The following is a 20,784-nucleotide window of genomic DNA, read 5'->3' on the forward strand; positions in this document are numbered from 1 at the left end:
ACCGTGAGAGATGAGCAGAAGCATGACCAGATTCCGCCGCAACCATCCTCTTCTCGTTCTCCAGGAGTACAACATGTACGGCTGGTGGGTAGGAGAACTGCACAGCCTTGTCGGGATCGTTCCGAAGGAGTACCTCACAACTGCCTTTGAAGTGGAAGAAAGATGAAGCCCAGGTAGGGGGACTGTCACTGCCAATGCCTCTGGGGGCCGTGCCTGCGCTTCTCTGTGCAGGATGCGAGCTGCCAGGAAGCAGCTCCTCCTCATTTCCAAAAGTGATGCCAGTAGTTCACCATTGAAAGAAGGTGATTCTGGAATTGTTTTCCCTAAATGAGGGGACTGTGTCAGTTATGATTAAGGTTCAAACTACATGTGACAGAAAACTCAAAAATAACCGATGTCATTAACACACAAATTTATTTTTCTCTTCAGTAAAAATCTGGTGGTAAGTGATGCAAGGTATCTGAGTCCCAGACACCTTCTCTTGTTCCACGGTGCGTGGCCAACGTCCCTCAGGTTACCTCGTGGCCCACAATGGATGCACCAGCTCCAGCAATCACATCTGTTTCCTACCCAGCAGGAAAGACACAATGAAAAGAGAAGGGCACACCCTGTCCTTTCAAGGACGCTTTACAGTTGTCATACACACCACTTCTGCTTACATTTCTTTGGCCAGAACTTAAACAAACAGACACACAAAGCTGCAAAAAAGCTTCATTCTTGGTAGAACCTGTGTCTAGGTTAAAAGTGGAGGAGGGGTTCGTTAACACAGTGAAGAGGGCAAAATGGGTATTGCAGACAGCTAGGAATGCTTGCCACCAGCCACCAGCATGGGTCTGGGTGTCTGTGTCCCCAGCTTCAGACCCAGGCGGGCACCGCCTCCTCCAAGTGCCCGTGCATTAACAATGGCTGGCCAGGACCAGGGGCCCAGTATGAGGATTCCTAGGAAACAGAAATGAACTTCCAGGTCGTAAAGAATGTGACTTGCATTTTATGACCAAGAACCATATCATATTTTAAAACAGTGGAGTGCTTGCTTTGGGTGGGGTAACTTTGCACTTGCTTTGGCACAGAATGGATTTTGTTTAGAATTAGGATGGTGATGGAAGGCACCCCAAGCCAGCATGATGTCGCTAGCTCCATCTTCCAACCTATGGGAGCCAACTTTATTGCTGGGGGTGAGGGGTGACGTGTGTGACAGTGACACGAACTGTCCTCGGAACCTCCCGGACCAAGGCCCATTCCAGTGTGCAGCAGCAGCCGGGTGGATGTGCTGAGTAAGACACCTGAGGACTGATCTGACTTCCCAGTGCCCCTGCACAGCCAGAAAGCGGCAGCTCGGGCCGGCCGCACAAGGTTTGACTGTGCGGCTTCCCCAGTGAGGGCTCCGTCCCTGGCCGTGACTGTAGAAGGGCTGGGTTCTTCCGGTCAAGTCTACGCAGATTCACCCTCCTTCACTCGATTTACCTAATGACAAAGCTGTTTCTCTCCACACTGTCTCTGACCCAACCATTCCGGGCCTAGGAGTTTACCCCGCAGCTACACTTGCACACACGCACAACCGCATGCACACGAGGTCCTTTGTTTGTAACCGCACACCGCTGGAAACGGCCTGAGTGTTCCACAGACACCCAGCCCGGGAACTGTAGCACATCCACAGAACTGAATACTATGCAGCAGGGAGAGAGAAAAAGCAGCTCTCTGCACTGATATGGAATACATTCTGAGATCCGTCGGTAAGTTAAAAAATAAACGCAGCAGAGAACATCGGCCTAATTTGATCCATTGGTGTAAAGAGGGAGTTCCGGTTGTGTCCATGTGTGTGAGACGCCTCCGGGAGGAGACAGAAAATGCTAACAGCGGTTGCCTCCAAGGACAGCGAAGCTGCATGACTGCGAGGCAGGGAGACACTTGTTACCCTGTGCCCTTCTGTACCTTCTATATTTTGAATCAGAAAAGCAAATGTATGCATTTTCCCTCCTCTAGGACACACCTCTCCACCCTGCCTTTCTGAGAAAACTGATCATCAAGAGCTCCCACTTTCTACCCCTGCCACCCACCACCACCACTGCAGGCTCCTTACTGAAGAGACACACTCACTGACCCGTTTCCCTAGCAACCGTAAACACCAGCCAGACAAATGGGAAGAGGCGCATTCCGCATACCTGGTACTAAACCTGCCTCGTCATAGCTCGTTGCTTCTCTAAACACGTCCACACAGCCACTTCTGCGGTCTCCACAGGCTTGTCGCAGAGAAGGCGACAGAGAAGGAAGTCTTTGGAGAAGGGAGCTTCTGGGTGTTTCGACTGGTTTTAAAAGCACAAATAAATTCAGATTTGGTTCCCTGCCATGTGTAATGGTGTTGAGTTTCTTTCCGTAGTGGTGTCAAAGTGCTGGTTCTGGGCATCCTTGCCAACCCCAAGCAAGGCAGGAAGGGATGGCCTGACGGAAAACAAGAGCCCGGACAGAGGAGGGGGCTCGCGGTCGTCTTTCGGGGCAGGATCGTCTCTGGAGCCCAGACCTGCCTGGTTTCTGCTTGGCCTCTCAGACTTCCATGGCTGCCTCCCTTGCTATTTTTTCTTGCGTGCCGAATCTCTCTGAAACGAGACAGGACTGGAAGAACGTCCTTGGGGTCAGCACATTGGAGAGCTCCTTTTTGGCCTTCGTTAACCACCCCACTGGGTCCTGCAGGCAGCAAGTCCTAGACAGGGTCCGAGCAAGAGCTTTGAGGAAGGCGTGTGCACACGCAGCTCCGCTCCTTTCCCTGTCGCCTGCACCCAGCGCTCGGGCTACCTGTACCTTGAAGAGGCAGCAACACACAGTGGTTAAGAACAGAAACTCAGAACCAGGCAGACTGGAAATAAACCCCCAGTTCCCCATTTACTACATACGTTCTCTAGAGCAAGTTACTTGACCTTTTACGCTTCAAGTTCCTCACCTTAGAAAAGGTATTCTCCATCTCACCATGGTCATCAGGAAAATTAAAGGAAAAAAACACACGTAATGTACTTAGAACTAATGTTGGGTATATAGTAACTGCTCAGTAAGGATTAGCTATTATTGCTGCCTGACTGTCTACACAACAAGTTTTGAAAAATGGGCAACAGAGCAGCTATAGAAATTTTCTCTCATGTCAATTACAGCATAGGAAATAGAATCAATGATATCTTAATAACTCTGCATGGAGCCAGGTAGGTACTTGAAATATTGGGGTGGGGGGACCACTCTGTAAAGTACATGAGTGTTTAACTACTATGCTGTACATCTGAAACTAATACAGAATAATATTGAATATAAACTGTAACTGAAAAATAAAAATGAAGAAAATAAATAAAAAGAAGAAAAAATGTTTTCTCTCTGAAGCTGCCCAGGGAGCAGTGTTGGGTCGGTGGCAGCCTTTCCCGCCTCCGTGACCCCCCGCCATAGCCCTGCACTGACACGTGCATCTCACCCCGATACCGCGCCATAGCCCCGCAGCGAGATGTGCGTTTCACGTCACCAAAGAGAGACGCCAGGCAGCATGGGGGATGTCATCAGTGATTCCCAAGGTTCTCGAAAGATCCTATGCCAGCTCTTTACTGCCAGGTTTTCTGACCCAGGAGTAAAAACAATGGCACTTTTGGTGTATGCTCTGGATAAAGAGGTAAGAAAAGAGGAAGCCTCCGGTCTTGGGGGGGGGCGGAGAAAAGAGATAAAAGACAACACAGAACTATCCCTAATGTCCCCTCCATTTTGCACAGGGTGCTGAAGGAGAAGGAGCCACTAGGTGGCAGCATATGAGCAGGTGAACCAAAGAGAACCAATGGCCTCCAGCTTTAGGAACCTTTGCACCAATCCCAACCTACAGGTAAGGACAATGGGTATTGTTCTCAAGTGTTTGACAGAGGGAGCAAACAGAAGCCCCTCCATGCCCCTGACTATCCCCTCCCTGGAGAACCCCCAGGGACCCAAGTCTGGAAGGTGGGGGGTGGCTAAGAGGAGAGACACCATTGCGCCACCGCTGTGACTGAGAAACATGCCAGAAGAGCAGGTACCTGGGGCGGGGTCACAGAGGGGATGAAAAGGCACAAGGTCAAGGGATGGAGGTATGTCACTCTCTGCACAGTTCAAGGCCCTCTCGGTAGCACGGCCGTTGGCTCCCAGCATCTCAAACAAAATCCCCTTAGTGCAGTAGTCCCTTCTGTACCTGTGGACCCAAGGAAACCACCGTCTGCCAAACTGCAAAGGTCTTCCGGCACCTCTGTTACCTGCAGGGCAGGCACCACACCTAGGCCTCTCGCCCTTTTAGCTGCCGAACTCAGTGGGAACAGCGATCAGAATGGCCCGAGAAGATACCAGCAAATGAACTGACTGCAAATACGGCCCGTAGCCACAGAGCTATCCCTGGCATTGTTACATGCAGGAAAAGAGAGAACACGTCCCAAGTGCTGGTGAGACCATCTCCGGGCTGAAGGCCATTCTCTGTCAGGGTTTGAAAGGAGACCTTTTGGAGACAGCGGATTCCTCCCATCTTTCTGGATGGAGATCAACCTCACCTAGCAAAACTGCTCCCCACTCAATTCGCCAGCCACCATCTGAGCCAACAGCCTCCGAAGGCAACTGGCCAATCAGATTAACACCTCCCTGCTTGACGCCACTAACCAGATCCCCACCTTACTGCCTGTGACTAACTGGGTAACTGGGGGTATTAGACCACTTAACTAACCACATTAAATGTAGAATGGGTTCTTAATCGCCACTAATTGCTCTGGCACGTGAGATAGGAGAGAGTTAGGGGTGGGAGACTTGTTTCCTTCCTTGATTTCATGTGAAGAAGAAAAAATAAGAACGCTCAGATCCTGAATTTAAGAAGCAAACGTGTATCTGCCTTTTACAGATGAATTATTTACACAGAGCTCACCGACACCCACTGGATAATCTGACCCGGGGCTGGTTGAGTTTGGCCTGTGTTGTCCAAACTAATATCTGAGAATACTCAATGCACTGACAGCAATCTTTCGGCTACATTTCATTAAAACCACCCTTTTTCTGGTGTGTTTTCTCTGTCATCCATGTAGCAAAATAGCATAGACACTGTTTTGCCGTTAACCTCGATATTAAATTTTCCCATACAATGGCCTGTTACATCTCTTGGAAATCTGAATTTAATTCGAAACCGATTGCATCCTTCCCTCTGGTGACTGAAAATGGGAAGGAGAGTTCCTGTGAAGTCTCATTTCCTAAACCCAGACAGTGCGACTCCACGTAAAGTGAGAACAATGCCAAAGGGCGGGGCGGGCTAGATGTGGTCTCCCCTGTTTCGGGGAGATGTTTCACCCGAACATAACATGGCAGGGAGGGCCTAGATTTCAAGTTCTCATTAACTTGCTTTTTGGTAGCACTTCAGCTTCCTCAGTCGAACCACCTTATTGGTGATCGGCTCATCTTGCCAAGTGGCAAAACCGAGGGTCTGAAAGGCGGTGACTAGACGAACTCACACCAAATCTGCTGCAGAAGGGAAATGCAATGACTTCAAATTCTCGGCCTGCTGCTTTGCTTCTCGAATCACTCACGTTCGGTCGCAGTTAGACACCTCCAAATGACACATTTTCAAAATCCACATTCCGTGCTTGCGACACAGCACAGCAGTGGTGTCCAAGCAAAAAGCAAGATGGAAGGGGTGGGGGGAGCTGTGCATGCTCCTGCCTTTTCAAAACCCAGTCTGAAAACAATGGAGCAAAGCAAGAAAGGAAAAAAAAAGACACCAAAGTATGTTCTCTCTCTCTCTTTTTCTTGCATCTTAAGAACAACACTCTCAGATGCCAGGGACAGAGGTGCTTTCATCTTTGGCCAAAAAGAAGCCCTCCCCCCAAGCTGGTCTCCCACCAGGCGTGGCTCGGAAAGGATAAATCTTGAGTGGCGCTGAGTTGCCAATTCCCAGAGCACCAGCAAAATCAGCGGAGCTGACTTTAGAAAAAGCAGCCGTCTACACAGAGGGTTCTCTCTGCTACACAGCCCAGTGACTCAAACTAATTTTCTAGTTTGTGGATTACCATAGTCCCTTGCTCCTCCCCTCCCCTTCTGTCCAGCCATTTCATTTCCCATTAGAATTTACAGAGATTGGGTAGGGAGTTTGAAACTTACAACTAAAAAGAGATTTTTTTTTCTTTCAAAGGACTGGAATTTTTCGCCCTATTTCCTTATCAAAAACTAACTTTAGAAAACATGCTGGGGTGTTTTTTTTTTCTGTTAGTAAAAATCAATGACAATTCAATTCAATCTTTTGAGAAGATTCAATTAATTTTAAGATGTAGCCCATTTTGTGAAAAAAAAAAAAAAAAATCTTATATAATGCCCCCCCAATCTATTAATAGAATGACCATACAACTTATTTTCCAGGTCACTTTTGAGACCAAAAGGGACAGTTATCAAAAACGACTCCAAGACCTCGGGTGTGACCAGGACGAGTGGTCAGTAAGGCAAAATGAGTTGCCCCGTCGCCAGGGCAGCGGGAGGCCGATCCATAGATGGCCTGGCTCGCCGGGCGCGATGTCCCTCTGATGAAGTCCTCTCCTCTGCAGGCCTGACTCCTGGGCAAACCCTGCCAATTAGGCCTTCTTTTCCAGACACGCAGGCAGTTCCGAGGGGCCTGGTGTCTCTGGTGTCATGCTGCTTGTGGGGCTGGCGTCTGTCAGCAGCCGTGTGTGTTCATGTCCCCCGTGGGGCCCCATCGCAGCCTGCCACCCCTCCACCTGGCAGAGTGCCACTGAGGAAAGCATTTCTGTGGCACTGGGCAATAGTGGGCCACCTCCTTGCCTCCTGTGATGGGAATAAATTCCAAGAGTCTTCCAGTGCTGGTCCTCAAAGAGGGCATCTGGTTCTACCGCAGACACTCTTAACCTGATGGTGAGCAGCTGGCCACCGTTTATCCCCCCACGTCTGATCATGGGACAGAAAACACGCTCCAGACGCTCCCCTCCTCCCCACAGTCAGACACTCCGTCCAGCATGTCCTGCCTCGAATCGCCGGGAGCACATGCACGCCACCCACATTTACTGGAAGCTTCCCACGGTAGGCGCCCCCGCTCAGCCCGCCACTGATAGACTCCGCCCCTGGAAAAGCACCTGGTGTCTGGGAACTCGCCATCATTTCTTAGACATCTCCAGGGTGGTGTAATGGGCGTTTGGGGAGGGGGGGCGGAGTCAGAACCTGGAGCTTAGTACTTCCCTCTGTTAGTGCAGCGTTTCTCAACCTGGAGTGATTGACGGTTTAGGCCTGATAATTTTATGTTGTTGGGCAGCATCCCTGGCCTCTAGACACTAGATATCAGTAATACCCAGCACCCCCACCCCCACCCCCAGTTCTGACGACCAAAAATGCTTTCAGATGTCCCCTGGGCAGAAAATTACCACTAGCTGAGAACCGCTGTCTTGGGGCATTTGCGTGTGCTTAGAACCAAGCACTGAGAGGCTGCCCTACCTTTTAGAAGTTTGTGCTTTAACAATAAGGAGCAGCTCAAGGCTAGGCTGGAACACAGACAGAGCACAAATGCCATGAATTCCTTGCTGGTTTAGGAGACAGCAAGCAAGCCCTCACGCTCCGCAAGCACCTTTGAGATTTGCCGTCCGGCACTGCTGCAGAGCTGCACTACGAAACTGACGTTTTCACACAAATAAGCCTGCACTCGCCCATTTGGAGAGCTGAATGACAGCGAATCTCTCTCTGCAGCTTTGTTCACTGTCCCTGATTCCCTTTTCAGTGGCAGGATCCCTGAAATTCTTGGTCAGGACCAAGGGAAATGCTGTTCTACCTCAGAACAAGAAACGCAGGTTCGCAGACACAAGTGCGGGAGACAGTGCAGCGGAAGGCTGCTGCTCGGATCCCCTCCGCTTTGCCGTAGGTCAGGCAGGCGCAGTGCTCCTCCCGGCAGTCCCCAGGCGGACGTGAGGAGTCGGGACACACTGGCATCTCGCAGCTGCGATTTTTCCTGGTCCTTCATGTTAGTTTAGGGGAAAGTTTCCTCCCACAAAATGACTCCCAGGAGCTATCAAGAACCAAAAACAAAAACAAACAAAAAAACCCCACGACACAACCAAAACCTACTGCTTTCTCGGGAGGCCGAGACAGGATGCAGGGTCCAGTGCATTTGTCGTGTTGGCTTGCACGGGCCAGACAGGAGGGCCATCGCCGGCCCTGGTGCCAGCGAGAGCCCGGTCGACACTGCCTCCCATGGGCCTGAATCTGAGGCACCTGGAAGGGTTATTAGCAGGATTGGAACTCATCCCTCTGCTGGGACTAGATCATAATTACAGTAATTTTCTAACAGAGCTCGGCAGTAGGACTGTTTAATCAGCATCTGACTCCCTTGTGCTCCCAGCCCTCATCACTCAAGGAGAGGAGTGGGATGGCTCTTAAAGAGACAGTGCCCGCCTTTCAGCATTTGGAACAGATGTGCCCTAATTGGTAGAATATATCTAAGTCTCGTACGGGCAGGTTGCACTGCCTCCAACAAACCGCCTCGGGCTCTCGCTATTCTGGGCCTTCTGCGGGAGGAATTCAGGTCAGGCTGCTGGTGGGCCTGGCTCCCCATAGCATGGCCTCCAGGGAAGGGACACACACACAGGGCAAGAACGCTGAAGGGTGTGAAGGAACTGCCCCTTCCAAATGGGTGGTATAAAGAAAAAGTGCTTGGCTGAAAGGGCAGGAAGGAGGGACCTGATGGCCACAGGTAATAATTGGGGCTGGTGGCTTCCCGTAACCCAAAGATTCCAGAAGCATATTATGCTCGTGCCCTTCCAGGGGGAAGGAAGCCTTCAAGACTTTCAGGTGATGTCAGTTCTCACACTCTAGCTTTGCCGTCTCTCCCTGTATATTGTCCAGGCCCCTTTCCCTGCTATGTAAGCACAGCTTGTTTTTCTCCTCCTCTGCCTGCAGAAGTGGACCAGGTCTCCCCGTAACGAAAAGGAAGTAAAATTATTCATTCCGCTTATGCGAGTCAGGAGTGCTGTCCCCTAAAAACTGTGGCTCTTGATATCCTTCTGAGTATAAACTGTCTGGATGTATTGTATCTTGAGAGTTGAGGTTGCAGCTTTCCAGCTCCATCACTAAGGTAGAACTGATTTTACCCAAGTTATTTCTCTAGCAAGATTCGGGGACCAGCTCCTGCTGCCCTGTTGGAAGCCAGATACCCACTTGGTCTTTGCGGCAGTTCCTGAAACAGCCCCTTAGAGAGAAGAGCTGGGGCAGGCCATCACTGAGAGAGAGGTAAAGGCGGGGGGGGGGCGGGGGGGGGCGGGGGGGACTTCCAAATCGATGAAGGAAACCTTCAGGAACGGTGGTACAGTGGTTAAGAATAGGAACGAGGACACTCATTTACAGTTCAAAGAAAGGTTACCTTGTGCTGGGCAACATGCCCTCTACAGAGCCGAGTCCCTGCTGGCAGAGGGCCGCCCGAGAGGGGTGGCTTGGGATCGGTGCCCAGGCTTGACTGAGGAAGTCACTATCTCGCACTACAGCGGTTATCTGCTTGGCTTTAGCTGTGTCTCAGCTGGCTGCTCACACACAAATCCGCAGATGCCACTCCAGCCCAACTGAATGCTCCTGCGGCCTCCGTGAGGCAAGCCAGGAGCTGGTCTGTTTCCATTGCTACGCCCATCCCACCTTGCACCCTCCTGGCCCGCTGTCCTCCTCATCCCTAAATACTATAAAAATGCTCAGCAACCACTAAGGCATACAAACATATTCACAAACATGGAGCTAACTGAATGTTCGATCAGATCGTGAACAAGGCCTGGTCACCTCCCAAGCTACCAGGGACGGTACAAGGTGCTTAGGACTTGGTAGTGTGGATTGAAGGCCTCAGCAGTCAGAATACTGGGAACTGTGGAGGAGGTCTGATTTCTGAGAACTGAAAAGCAGAGGGATTTTTTCCCTTGAGTAGTGGTGGTTTTAGCTTTTTAAAAAGCTTCCCCCCCGCCACGGGGGTGGGGTGAGTGGGAGTTGGGGAACAACCTTGTCTTACAGAGCTTATAAAGGACCTCTCACCTGAATATATTCTAACACCATCTAAAAGCATATTTTTAAAAACCATGCTTAGCTCAACTCAAAAGTTTCCTCAGATAGAAATTGAGTGTAATACTTGCTCTGCCCTCCTCATTGGGCACCAAAGTCAAAAAATGATGCATGTGCAACTAATGATTTTCATTCAAGAAATCCCACCCCCCTCCACCCACATACACACATGCACACACACATGCACACACACACACACACACACACACGTTTCCTTCCCCCAAACAAAATGAACCCCATGAGCTTGGGGTCACTTATCCTGAGTAACGGGGGAGAGGACTAGCCTTGGGCTGTGGAAGTGGCTATTGGAAGGAAGGTGGCTACATCAGGCATAGAACCTACCTCAATTCTAAATTCTAACAAAAAAATACTTTCCTACTGAGCAGTGCTCAGTAGGTCACACACAGGGGTCATCAGCCACAGTGGCTAGCCCTTAATATACGAAGGGACAAAGCCAAACCACAGCAAAACAGAGGCGAATGGGATTTCGTGGGTGGAGAAGGAAGTCCACTTTTGCTGCTCCTCTGCAGACTCCACGCCTGCATTATAAGAAAACATCTTCCTTCTTAGGACAGTTCCTTCCGTGGACTACACTCAACTCCGCAGAAGAGAATGAGGGGATGGTTCCTGGCCTTAGAGTAACTGAAGTGCTGTTATATGCACTGCTGCTAATGGATCATTTAAAAAGCTGGGAGTCAGAAAAATTGCATTCGTGTCTTTGAATGGTTCCTGCTGTCCCAGCAGCCTACCCTGCTGGCAGAACTAGCTGCTGAGCACCAACTCCAGGAAGAAAAGGAACAAACAGAAGAAGGCCAACCCAGCTTGCTGTTTTTTGGCTGAGTAGGGAATTGACACAGACCACCTCCGGCTCCTGTCTGGAAGTTTCGAGATCAGAGAGCTTCAGGCACAGCTGGGTTCACAGCTGCACCATTTGGAGCATTGGACTTATTAATATTCATGAGTCATCCCCACCAATCGGCAGAGCGGATGCCATTAGCTTAGCATCTGTCGGGTTTTTGTGAGGGTTGTGTATGGAGTTTTTTTCCCCTTTTAAATGAACTTCTTTTGACATTTTGGATTTGCCTCTGTAGGTTTTCAATCCTCGCCTTGCTCTGCTGCATCATATAAAGGAGAGACTCAGGGGAGGCAGGCAGGAAAGAGGGATGAGTCCCAGCCAGGGCTTTGCATCTGCCTGTTGACAAACTTTATTTCTCTTTCAGCACCTGGCACCTCAGACAGGCTGCGAGGACGGAAGCAGCATCAGGTAAATTATACCTAACAAGGTTCATGCCCATAACCGTGAGTAGAGCTGCATCCTGGCTCTTTGGAAAACAGTCCTTCCTCCAGTGGTGAACTTGAGCTGCACACACAATGCAGGAGAACTGCGGTGCACAGCTCTGAACCATTATTTCCACACTGATAAATTCATGATTTATGAAAGGAACTACTGCCAGCCTCCATTCCCTCCTTCTCTGCTACAGCTTGTTAGACACAAATTGCAACAACAGTCTTAAATAGTTGAATTTTATTTCAGGCCAAAGCCCCTCAACTCTGAACTAAATGCCATGACAGTCCCACAGCTTAGGCTGGTAGTTAAAGAGCCCGCAGACAGGTGGGGCAGCCGGCGCGCGGAGGCGTGGGCAGGAACCGCACACAAACCCAAGTGCAGAGCGATGCGGAGTGCCAGCGGCGCTCTTCTCCTCCCAGCTCTGGCTCTCAGCGGGGAGGAACCGCGGCAGCAGGACGGCAGGATGCCTCGCTGTCTGAAGGAAGGCATGCTGCTCCTCACCCCCGCCCCCGCCCCCAGGTCCTCTCCAGGAAGAAACAAAGCCCTTGCGCCCCACTGGACTGAGCACACGGCCTCCCTGCCGCACAGCAGAGGGGCACTGCGGAGGCTGCAGCCCTGGAGGCAGGGAGCTGTCACTGGGGGAGAAGAAAAGGTTTCAACAAAGACAGGAGCCCATTCCGCCTCTGCAGAAAAGATGGTTGCATCTCTGCTCTATAACCAGAAGAGACAGTGACAGGCCAGGACAGTATTTTCCAAAACAAAGCTCCCCGGGCTGTCTGCCTTTCCTCTGGCCGTGAACAGCCACTCCTCTTCCATGGGTAGTCACGACCTACTTTGTGGGCCCCGGGCCCTACACAGCCAGGCTGAGGCCTCGGGATATGCAGGAAACCCCCATGGCAGCCGCCACAGGACCATTCCGTTCAGTGGTACCAGTGGAGGAAAAGCAAGGAGGTGGGAGAATAAATTTTCACTGCCCTGGCCGTGCAAGGAGGTAGGCAAGGGGCCAGCCTGCCAGAAACGAAGTGCTCCAGGGCCTGCAGCAAAGCAGAGCCAGTGGGAATACAACAGCACAGCAATTCTGTCGGGACAATATTCAATACGGCAGCTTAACATCTGCCACTTACAGATTCCCAAAATCAGTCACTTGGGGCAGTGCTCCTGGGCCTGTTAACAAACATCATAAGAAACTCAGCTCCCAAGGGAGTAAACATGGGATTCTGCTCAAAACCAACAGCCCCTGCACCTTGCGCTTAGCTTACAAACATCTGCACAGTGTTTATTTCTACGGAGAGAGCTTGAGGAGTCGTCGCGACCGACCTCTATGCAACCAACGCGCACAGAGGCACCTGTGAAGCAGCCCGGCCTCGCCAACACCTGCCCTGTGCCCAGTCCCACCCGGGCGCTTGCATCGCCTCGTCTGCATCTCCTCTGTCCACCTCAGAGCAGGCCCTCGAGTTCGGAGCAGAGTTCACTTTTCCAAAACTGTTCCTAACTGACTCGGACCCAAAGGCACAGCATGGTCCCCTCCCAGGGACCTCCTCACAGGCTGAGGATCAGAGGGTCCCTCATCAGGTCTTGCAAAGTCACAGCATGACGGCGAGGTAGGGGGTGGCAGAGGGGGGCTTTCCACGGAGGGGGCCTCAGAGTCAACAACAGGAGCCCACACCTCAAAATGATTCTTTTCCTCCTCAGGAGGCGGTGAGGGCGAACTCCTCCTGGCCGATCTTGGAAAAAAGCAGCAACTAGAAAAGAGTGGGAGAGGGGAAAGAAGGCACAGATAAACCGAGTGAACAGATAGACACACATGAAGACAAACAAAAGGCGGTATGTGCATACAAATGGGTTACTATTCAGCCATAAAAGGGAGTTATGCGCTGACACACACTACAACATGGATGAACCCTGAAAACATCCAAGTAAAAGAAGCCCGTCACAAAAGACCACGTTGTCTTACAACTCCGCTTGCATGAAGTGGTAAATCCACAGACACAGAAAGCAGATTAGTGCTTGTCGGGGACTAGGGGTTGGAGAAAATGGGGAGTCACGTTAATGAGTACAAGGTCCCTTTTGGGGTAATGAAAATGTTCTAAAATTGACTGTGGTGATTAACGGTTGTACAGCGTTGTGAATAAACTAAAAACTACTGAATTGTACACAGAAAGGGTAGATTTTATGGAATGTGAATTGTATCTCAATGAAGTTGTTTTAAAGTGGGGGGAACATAAAGGATAGGACAAATAGGAAAGCCTTCTCTTCTTTCTCCCCCGGTCTCTATAGGACAGCCTGCTACCCAGGGAAGGGTTAACACTGACTCTTGCGCATGGAATGCGGGACACACGCGAGGAGAATGAGGCTCCTTCTGAAAGACTACCAACGCTGCTGCGACTTTCTCCTCTCTATCAAGCGGGCACCTCTCTAGCGCAGGCTACAGTAATCCTAGCTCCTAGCGTCTCAAGAAAGAGAGCTTCAGTTACCTCTTAGGCTGGTCTCCTTTAGCCAAGTGACAAGAGCCCTGCCTCTCTTCCTGGACCCAGCCACAGTTTGACATAGCATAGCGAAGAATGGCATCGGAAACGGTCATGGGGCTTTGGCCTTGGACACAGGCTTCTATCTCGGGCACCGAGAGCTGGCTTTGCAGGAAGAGGTGTAACTGGCTGTCTGACAGGAGGACGACGCTCTGCAGGACCCTGGGGCAAACACAGGCGGGACAACACACAGCATCACCCCGAGGACTTGCTCTCCCCGGCCCCAACCTCTGAAGGACTCTGGCCCGAGCGAGCATGGGGGTACAAAGAAGGGGTCCACCCCAAAGCGCCTGCATGCTCCGTGGGCTGTGCTGCCGCTCCCCGCGCCCCTCCCCGCCCCGCCTCAGAGGCCCGTGCCGGCCGGCCGGCGCGCCCACTTACTTTTCGAGGAAGTGCTGCAGGCCCTGTCGGCGCTTCTCGATGAACTCATCTGAGCCGCCAAAGAAGGCTGACTTCCCCGGAAGTTCAGGGACAGGCCTGTGGGGTCACATAATGTAGCGCCCAAAATAAGGGTCACATCCGAGACTGTCACTTCAGCCCCTGATCAAGGAAATCCTCCCAAAGGAGGCACAAATCAATACACACGGCTTCTAATCAGATGGCAGGGGTGGGACGCTAACCACGACTGACCGCATGCCTTGTGCCGGGGACTACGTTTAATGTTGTACACACCTTATTTCATTAATCTGCCCCAAAACCCCACGAGAAAGACATTAGCGCTCCCATTTTACAAGGAAATAACAACTGGAGAAGTTGAGAAAATGTCCCAGTGCACACAGCTAGTAAGCAGCAGAACTGGTACGAAACAGGCCTATGACTTCCAACCCCATGCTCTATACTACACTGTTTACAAAACCCTCGCCCACCCTCAACTATATTCTTAAAAGGGAGAGACTCAGACATAGAGACACAGAGAATGCTGGGTCCTCATGTGTCGATTAAGACTCCCTATGCCAATCCCAGAAAGTCACACGCTTGGAATTTCCTAAAAGTAGCTGAGTTGTCATCCACACACTCCAAACCTCCTTCGCCTCTCTTGTGAGGCTCAGCACACAACTCTGAAAGACAACGGCAAGGCTAGACAGGCAGCTTGTCGGGGGGAAGCTCCGCCTGGCTGAGAGGGCCAGACCCAGGACAGTGTCCTCACCAGTCCCACATGGTAACTCACTAGCTAGGTCGTCAACAGGCCACCCATCACCAGAGCATTTGTGACCATTCTGTGGTGGGATCACTGTTCTACACTGTCTCCAGTGTTAGGGCTTTCCTAAGGTGTGGGAGCTCTTTCCTAAGGTTCTCAGCCTGTTGTGTCTCTGAGAAAAGGGCTTTGCACCCCAAAAAAATCACAATTTTTACATGTCAAATGGACCAGATCACCCGTCAAATAAGTCCAGGTGCTAGAGTTCCCGATAACCAGTGACAAGAACATTTATAATGCTAGCAGCACATTTGTTTAGCTCTATACTAATACACACACAAAAAATATGTCTGCTATTCCTATGGCACAGTTAGGTCAAAATACTAGAAATAAGAACTCTGTCTTTCCTTTTTTCACTGATTTAGAAACATACTTTAAGAACACATTTCTCAAGTTCTTTAGTGTCTGGCACGTTGCCACATTTTCCCCACTGTCAACTCTTAATCCCCAAGTAAGCATCTAAAAGCCAGCCTCAGACCCCCAAAGAAAGCACACGCAGACTCACACTAAACCAGCGTTTCTCTGTAGCTGCTTTCTCAGCCACACGAACTCACGGTAACGGCGACGTACACAGGACGTCTTGGCAGTGAAGGCTTTGCTGTTGGTCTGCAGGAAAACGTACATGAAAGGGGTTAGCAGAAAAAGACAAAGAGCACGCAACTCCCCATCATCACTCTCACTGCGGATCTAAGCCACAGGCCACAGTCCTGCTCACAGGCTGCACCCAGAGCAAGGTGCTACCAGCCTGCAAGCAACTCTCAGGCGCGCCCACGCTCTCGCTCCTCTCCTCCCTCCTTTGTCTCTGTCTCGGGCCTGTCAAAAACACCCCCAGACAGGTTCTGCCTCAGCACTGTCCCTCCGCCCTGGGAGTGTTGATCCCAGTATAGAAGTGTGATGCACTTACATGGAGGAAGATCTTGTAATCCACGTAAGAATTCCAGGAGCCCTCATTCTGCACACGGGGGTCCTGAACACGCACAGTGATCACCTCCTGGAGGTAAGAAATGCTCCGTCAGCTTCAGCTCGGCCGCACAGTAAGGCAGCTTTGACAACACAGGCGGGCAGAGTTTTCCAAACAGCACCAACTTTTATTCATTGGTTCACTAAATTCAACAAATGCTTATTGACCCAGGATATGCCAGGCGCTCTTCTAACACACTGGGGGGAAACCGCAATGAGACAAAAATCCTTGCCCTCACGAAGCTTACAGTCCAGTCTATTCTAAGGAATGGAAAAGTCAGTCAAAACGGAAGCTCGTTTCCCAGAGATGCCTTTACCACTGATTTCCTTCTCCTGGCTCTACTTGGAGCCCATCAGAATCGCCAAGGCGTTCCTGTCAGAGGACACCTCAGAGCAATGACTCGCATCTTCCCCTAAACCCCCTCAAACTTGCCCACTGCTCCCTGGAGACCACTTGCTTACCTCCGGCTCTTGGTTCTCCAACATCCTACACCAAAGGCCCATTGGAAGAAAACATCTGAAGAGGGACAGTTGACAAGGGAACAACTGTGGTTAGTGTGCTTCTATTCTTATCAGTCCTTACCAGGGCAAAACCCTAAAAATTTTCATCAACCCTCCTGGGGAAACCCAGGCACCTCTTTTAGTTCTCCTGTACGACTTAAGAGGAAGCAAAAAAACTCCCCCACATCAGGACAGCTACAAGCCCTGGGGGTTTGCCTCCCTTTTCAGACCACAGCCAAGACCCTTAACTATGCCACCTCTAACCAAGGCACGTTTGGGTCTGTGCGGTGTTGGCCTCGAGCCCCACGAACAGGGAGGTTGGGTGGCAAACCCTGTCTGCCCGAAGACTGCAGGCAGAGTGGCCTTGTGGGCACACACAGCACAGCTTTGCAAGGGAACCTAACAGCGCCCCCTTCTGGCTGTTCAGGCAGCCAAGCCCCCCCCAAAACACAGATGCTCCTAAGTCTCTCTTTGTCTTGTTAACCAGTCCTCTCCCCAGAGGTAAATCAGAGTCTGACAGCACCAGGAGCACCCCAATAGTGGGTTACCCAGTTCCGACCTTCCCTTATCTAATCATTTATTCTCCAGACCGCAAGCCCAAGCTTCTAATTATTTCCTTGCTGGACATGCCACCCGGTTTGTACCTCTGCCCAAACGCCCCACAGCTACACAGGTCGACTCGGGATGTTTTCCACTCCTTTGTAAAGATTCATTAAAGCCTAAGCTGCTGATTTCCCCCAACGTGGTACTTTACATATGCAGCGACATGGCCCACTCCAACAAGGGGACCATGAAGGCTGCAGCACAGGGTTACTCAAGTCCAAAGGGGCCCATGATGTCACCTTCTGTTAAAATACAGCACTAATCTTATCACTGCTAGAACCACTCCGACAGCAACCACCCTGGCTGCCACCTGCACCCCCTTCTCCTCTCTTAAGAGCAGAACAATAAGGTTTAATTTCCCTTTTCAATTTACCTTGAAATGAAAACTGACTTCAGCCAATATGTACTGCCAACAAATGATCTGCGTTGGCTCCCGGGAAAACAAGACTCTCTAAGATCTCCCTCTCCTCCCCCCATGCCCATTCACATCCACTCATTTTTACAGTCCCACAATTAATTTTAAACACATTCCCTTATTAGTTCTGCCTTACCATTAGAAGAGCGTGTAATGAGTTTCTTTCTCTCCTATGTTTTGCTAACACAAGGCAAATGTTTCAAAAGAAGGGGAACTCATTTACACCACAAAATTAGCAGAGCAAACAGCTTTTCGAATTCTTTCCAATGTACCAGGAGGTCTCTCCACACAGACACTGCACTCAGAGAAAAGCTGCACAGCAGATAAAAAAAAAAAAAAAACGGGCGACACAGTCAAGCAAACCGAAGGCTTTATGATTGCAGTACCATCTTAAACAGCATTCCTGCTGACCATCTAGTTTTTGTCTGATGCAGTCGCCACTGCAAAGGGCTCCTGAACTGAAAAAATAGCAATCCCAAGGCCGTTACAACCAAGGCATAAAAGCCCAATGTAGGCACTCAAACGGCTGTGACCAAAAAGAGCAGGCCACCTTACTATGAAAGATGAACCTACTCAGATTTTAAAATACTTTTCCCTTTTTTTTCCCCAGGCATTAGGTAAATTGCCAGCACAGGAGCAGAGTTAAAAGATTCCATAGTGTCTTTTCACAGAAGTAACAACAGGAAAGACCATGCCAAGGTCCAGGGAGCTCACACACCTCCTGCGCCTTGAAAGGTTTACCAAAGACAGAACTATAACTTAGTAACTAAATGCTCATCACTCTCTTGGACTCAACAAGAGTTTGCCTAGGGCCCTGTACCACCTCCGCTGCAAATTCCTCTCCTTTCCTTTGGGGCTAATGCCACTTAGAAACAAATAGCTATAAACAGATTTAAAAAAAAAAAACAACCCATGACCCCTGTCCCCCAAGATGCTGTGTACTTAAATCTAAATTCAAAGGTCACTAAGAAAGTTTCAGCTGTAACTTTCCTTAAAAACACTGGAACAAATGCAAAAACCTAGACTTCAAGTAATAGTTTCTAGCAATCTCCATTAGCTTCCTCTCCTCCCCATCGATGCCACTTCCTCAGAAGGAAATGAAGTCCAGTTCTCCAAAAAGGAAGAAGTTCTAAAGTTTAGCTCCATGATCTGGGAGATGGAGCCATCTGTCATCCAAATAAGGATAGAGTCCGTGACTCTCTCCGCTACTTATGCAACTCAACGCCAACTCCATTTCCTGTGCCCTTTCAACCACATCTGAAGCTTCCTTTCCTTTCTCCCTCTGTGCCAGCACCAATAACTGCAAGAGGAATCTAGTTGTTTGCCATCTGCCAAGTAGATTCCTCGTAAAACTTTCCCATGTCACAACAATTCAAGGCTTCAGCTCCACGCTTTTCATTCCCATTTAAACTACTTCAAGAGACAGGTTAGAAAACCAATCAGGTGGTAGAAGTATATTGAGCCACCGAGACTCCCATCCCTTCTTACCTATTCTTGAGCCAGACGCAACTCGAAAAGCTCTCCTTCCTGAGCCCCCACAGGTGGCAAAGGAAGCTTCCTGTCTGACCAACCTCCGAGTGTTCTCAACCAGCTCTGCTCCATTCTTTTGGTCCCTCTGTAATATGCCACTCCTTCCACTTGGAAGGTCAGTCACAAAGGCTACCGCAGTCCAGCGCAAGGGCCTCCCCTGTCCCCCTAAAATCCTTGTCCACTGTCCCTAGTCCCAGCCGTTTGGGTAAAGACACACAAACTCTTTGGCTCCGGCCACTCCCCCTCCGTTCTTAACGAACTAGGAGCAAAGAGCCACATGGTGCTTCTTCTTCTTTCCTATTAATCTTGGGGAGTGGGAAGGAAAGATGCTTTACATTCCTTTAAAAATAAATGCAAAAGCCGGGTTTCCTTCCCTGGTTCCCGAGCAAGTAACGGCCTTTATTACGGAAGGAAAGACAGCCCCTAGGATGTCAAGCGAAATCCCCATCCCAAAAGTCGCTACTGACGCTTAAGCCAGCGACCCTCACCTCAAAGCAGCACCTGCTCCCCGCGGCCGCGGCCCCGCCCACGCTCCCTCACCTGAGAGCAGCACCCACTCTCCACAGCGACACCGCCAGCGCCCCACCATATAGCCGGTCTCGGCTTCTCCTTCCGGGTGAGTGGCCGGTGCCCCAGTGCACGACGGGAGACGGCTCCCGACACTCCAATCCGGGGTGCCCAGGACGCCCCACCCCTGCAGGCCCAGGCTCTTAGTGGCGAGCCCTCTACCCCCGAGGCGCGCTTGGCCCCACCCAGGCCCTGGCGGCAGTCGGGACTGCGCGCCAATCATTCCGGGTGCTGGACGGTAAACACCGGTGATGGGTGACCCCGGAGGTTCTGGCGTCCAATCCCGGGCAGCGTCCCGCCCATCGTCGTCAGTCCATCCAATCAGCGGCCAGGGGGAATAATCAACGGTCTGAAAGAGGGTCCGTGGAGCCCAGGGGCTGAGGGGAGGTTGTCCTTGGGTTTTTGGTTCTGCGAGGCACGGTCTTGATTGTGGGAGGGTTATGGAAGAAAACGCCCCTGCTTTTGGAGTTTCGCAAATTCCAGAGAGTCCCCAATTCAACCCGGGTGGTTGCAGTTCCCTAGCGGAGTTATCAGAAGACTCCGACTCAGGTTCGTAAAACCCCAGATTGTCAGAGCGAAAACCGGGACTGAGATGGTTCAGCAACGTTTCACTCACCTAAAAGACCCCAAAGAAGGATGGTGCCGCTTAGTTCATAACAATGAGCATTCTGTTGAGTATGACGAAGACTTTCTTCTGTTGTTGAAATGTCTTTTAATTACCAGTTTAAAGATAATGTTAGAAAAGATAATATCGAGGAAAAGGGGTCACAAATACAAGCTCTGGAGCCAAGTACTATACCCAGCACTACACTGACCCCGTGGCCTTAAATTGTCCCTAAATCTTTCTAAGTCTTAGTTTCCTCATCTGTAAAGTGGAGATTACTGCACATACTTCAAAGCAGCTTTTCTTGAATTTTGTTGATCTCAGGATCCTCTTAGAGTCTTTTTTCTTTTTCTTAATTGATTTTTAGAGAGAGAGAAACCGAAACACCCATGCGTTCCACTTATTTGTGCGTTCATTTGTTGTTTCCTGTGCGTTCCCTGACGGGAGGTGGACCCTCAACTTTGGTGTCTGAGATTGCTCTAAGCAGCTGAGCTACCCTGCCAGGGCTCACTTTATATTCTTCAAAAAGATTAAGAACCCCAGGGAACT

The 20,784-nt window shown here is 50.4% G+C and overlaps 2 protein-coding genes across 7 annotated transcripts in view; one reads left to right on the forward strand and one right to left on the reverse strand.

Annotated features, from left to right (window-relative positions):
* SKAP1 (src kinase associated phosphoprotein 1) overlaps positions 1-2,335 on the forward strand; it is a 265,183-nt gene extending 262,848 nt beyond the window's left edge. Inside the window, exons 12-13 of the mRNA XM_045836790.1 lie at positions 65-173; positions 1,984-2,335. Coding sequence (XP_045692746.1) covers positions 65-166 — 102 coding nt within the window. The 3' untranslated portion in view covers positions 167-173; positions 1,984-2,335. The remainder of the gene's footprint in view (positions 1-64; positions 174-1,983) is intronic.
* On the reverse strand, positions 495-19,732 carry SNX11 (sorting nexin 11). 6 transcript variants are annotated; one of them, XM_045836797.1, is made up of 8 exons: positions 19,553-19,731; positions 16,478-16,532; positions 15,960-16,046; positions 15,561-15,661; positions 14,242-14,337; positions 13,810-14,022; positions 13,002-13,077; positions 495-566 (listed from the first exon to the last, which is right to left on the reverse strand). In XM_045836797.1, the coding sequence occupies exons 1-8, from the start codon at positions 19,651-19,653 to the stop codon at positions 510-512; spliced, it is 786 nt and encodes a 261-aa protein (XP_045692753.1). In that variant the 5' UTR covers positions 19,654-19,731; the 3' UTR covers positions 495-509. The 6 variants fall into 6 exon arrangements, with proteins under 6 accessions (XP_045692753.1, XP_045692751.1, XP_045692750.1 ...); XM_045836795.1 differs by lacking the exon at positions 495-566 and adding an exon at positions 2,408-2,610 and having other exon boundaries at positions 19,553-19,732; XM_045836794.1 differs by lacking the exon at positions 495-566 and adding an exon at positions 17,671-17,846 and having other exon boundaries at positions 11,558-13,077; positions 19,605-19,679.
* Between the last annotated feature and the right edge of the window lie 1,052 nt (positions 19,733-20,784).

This window comes from Phyllostomus hastatus, unplaced genomic scaffold (assembly GCF_019186645.2).
Source record: "Phyllostomus hastatus isolate PE091 unplaced genomic scaffold, TTU_PhHast_1.1 phas_contig_210, whole genome shotgun sequence".
In the NCBI taxonomy this organism is placed as follows: domain Eukaryota; kingdom Metazoa; phylum Chordata; class Mammalia; order Chiroptera; family Phyllostomidae; genus Phyllostomus; species Phyllostomus hastatus.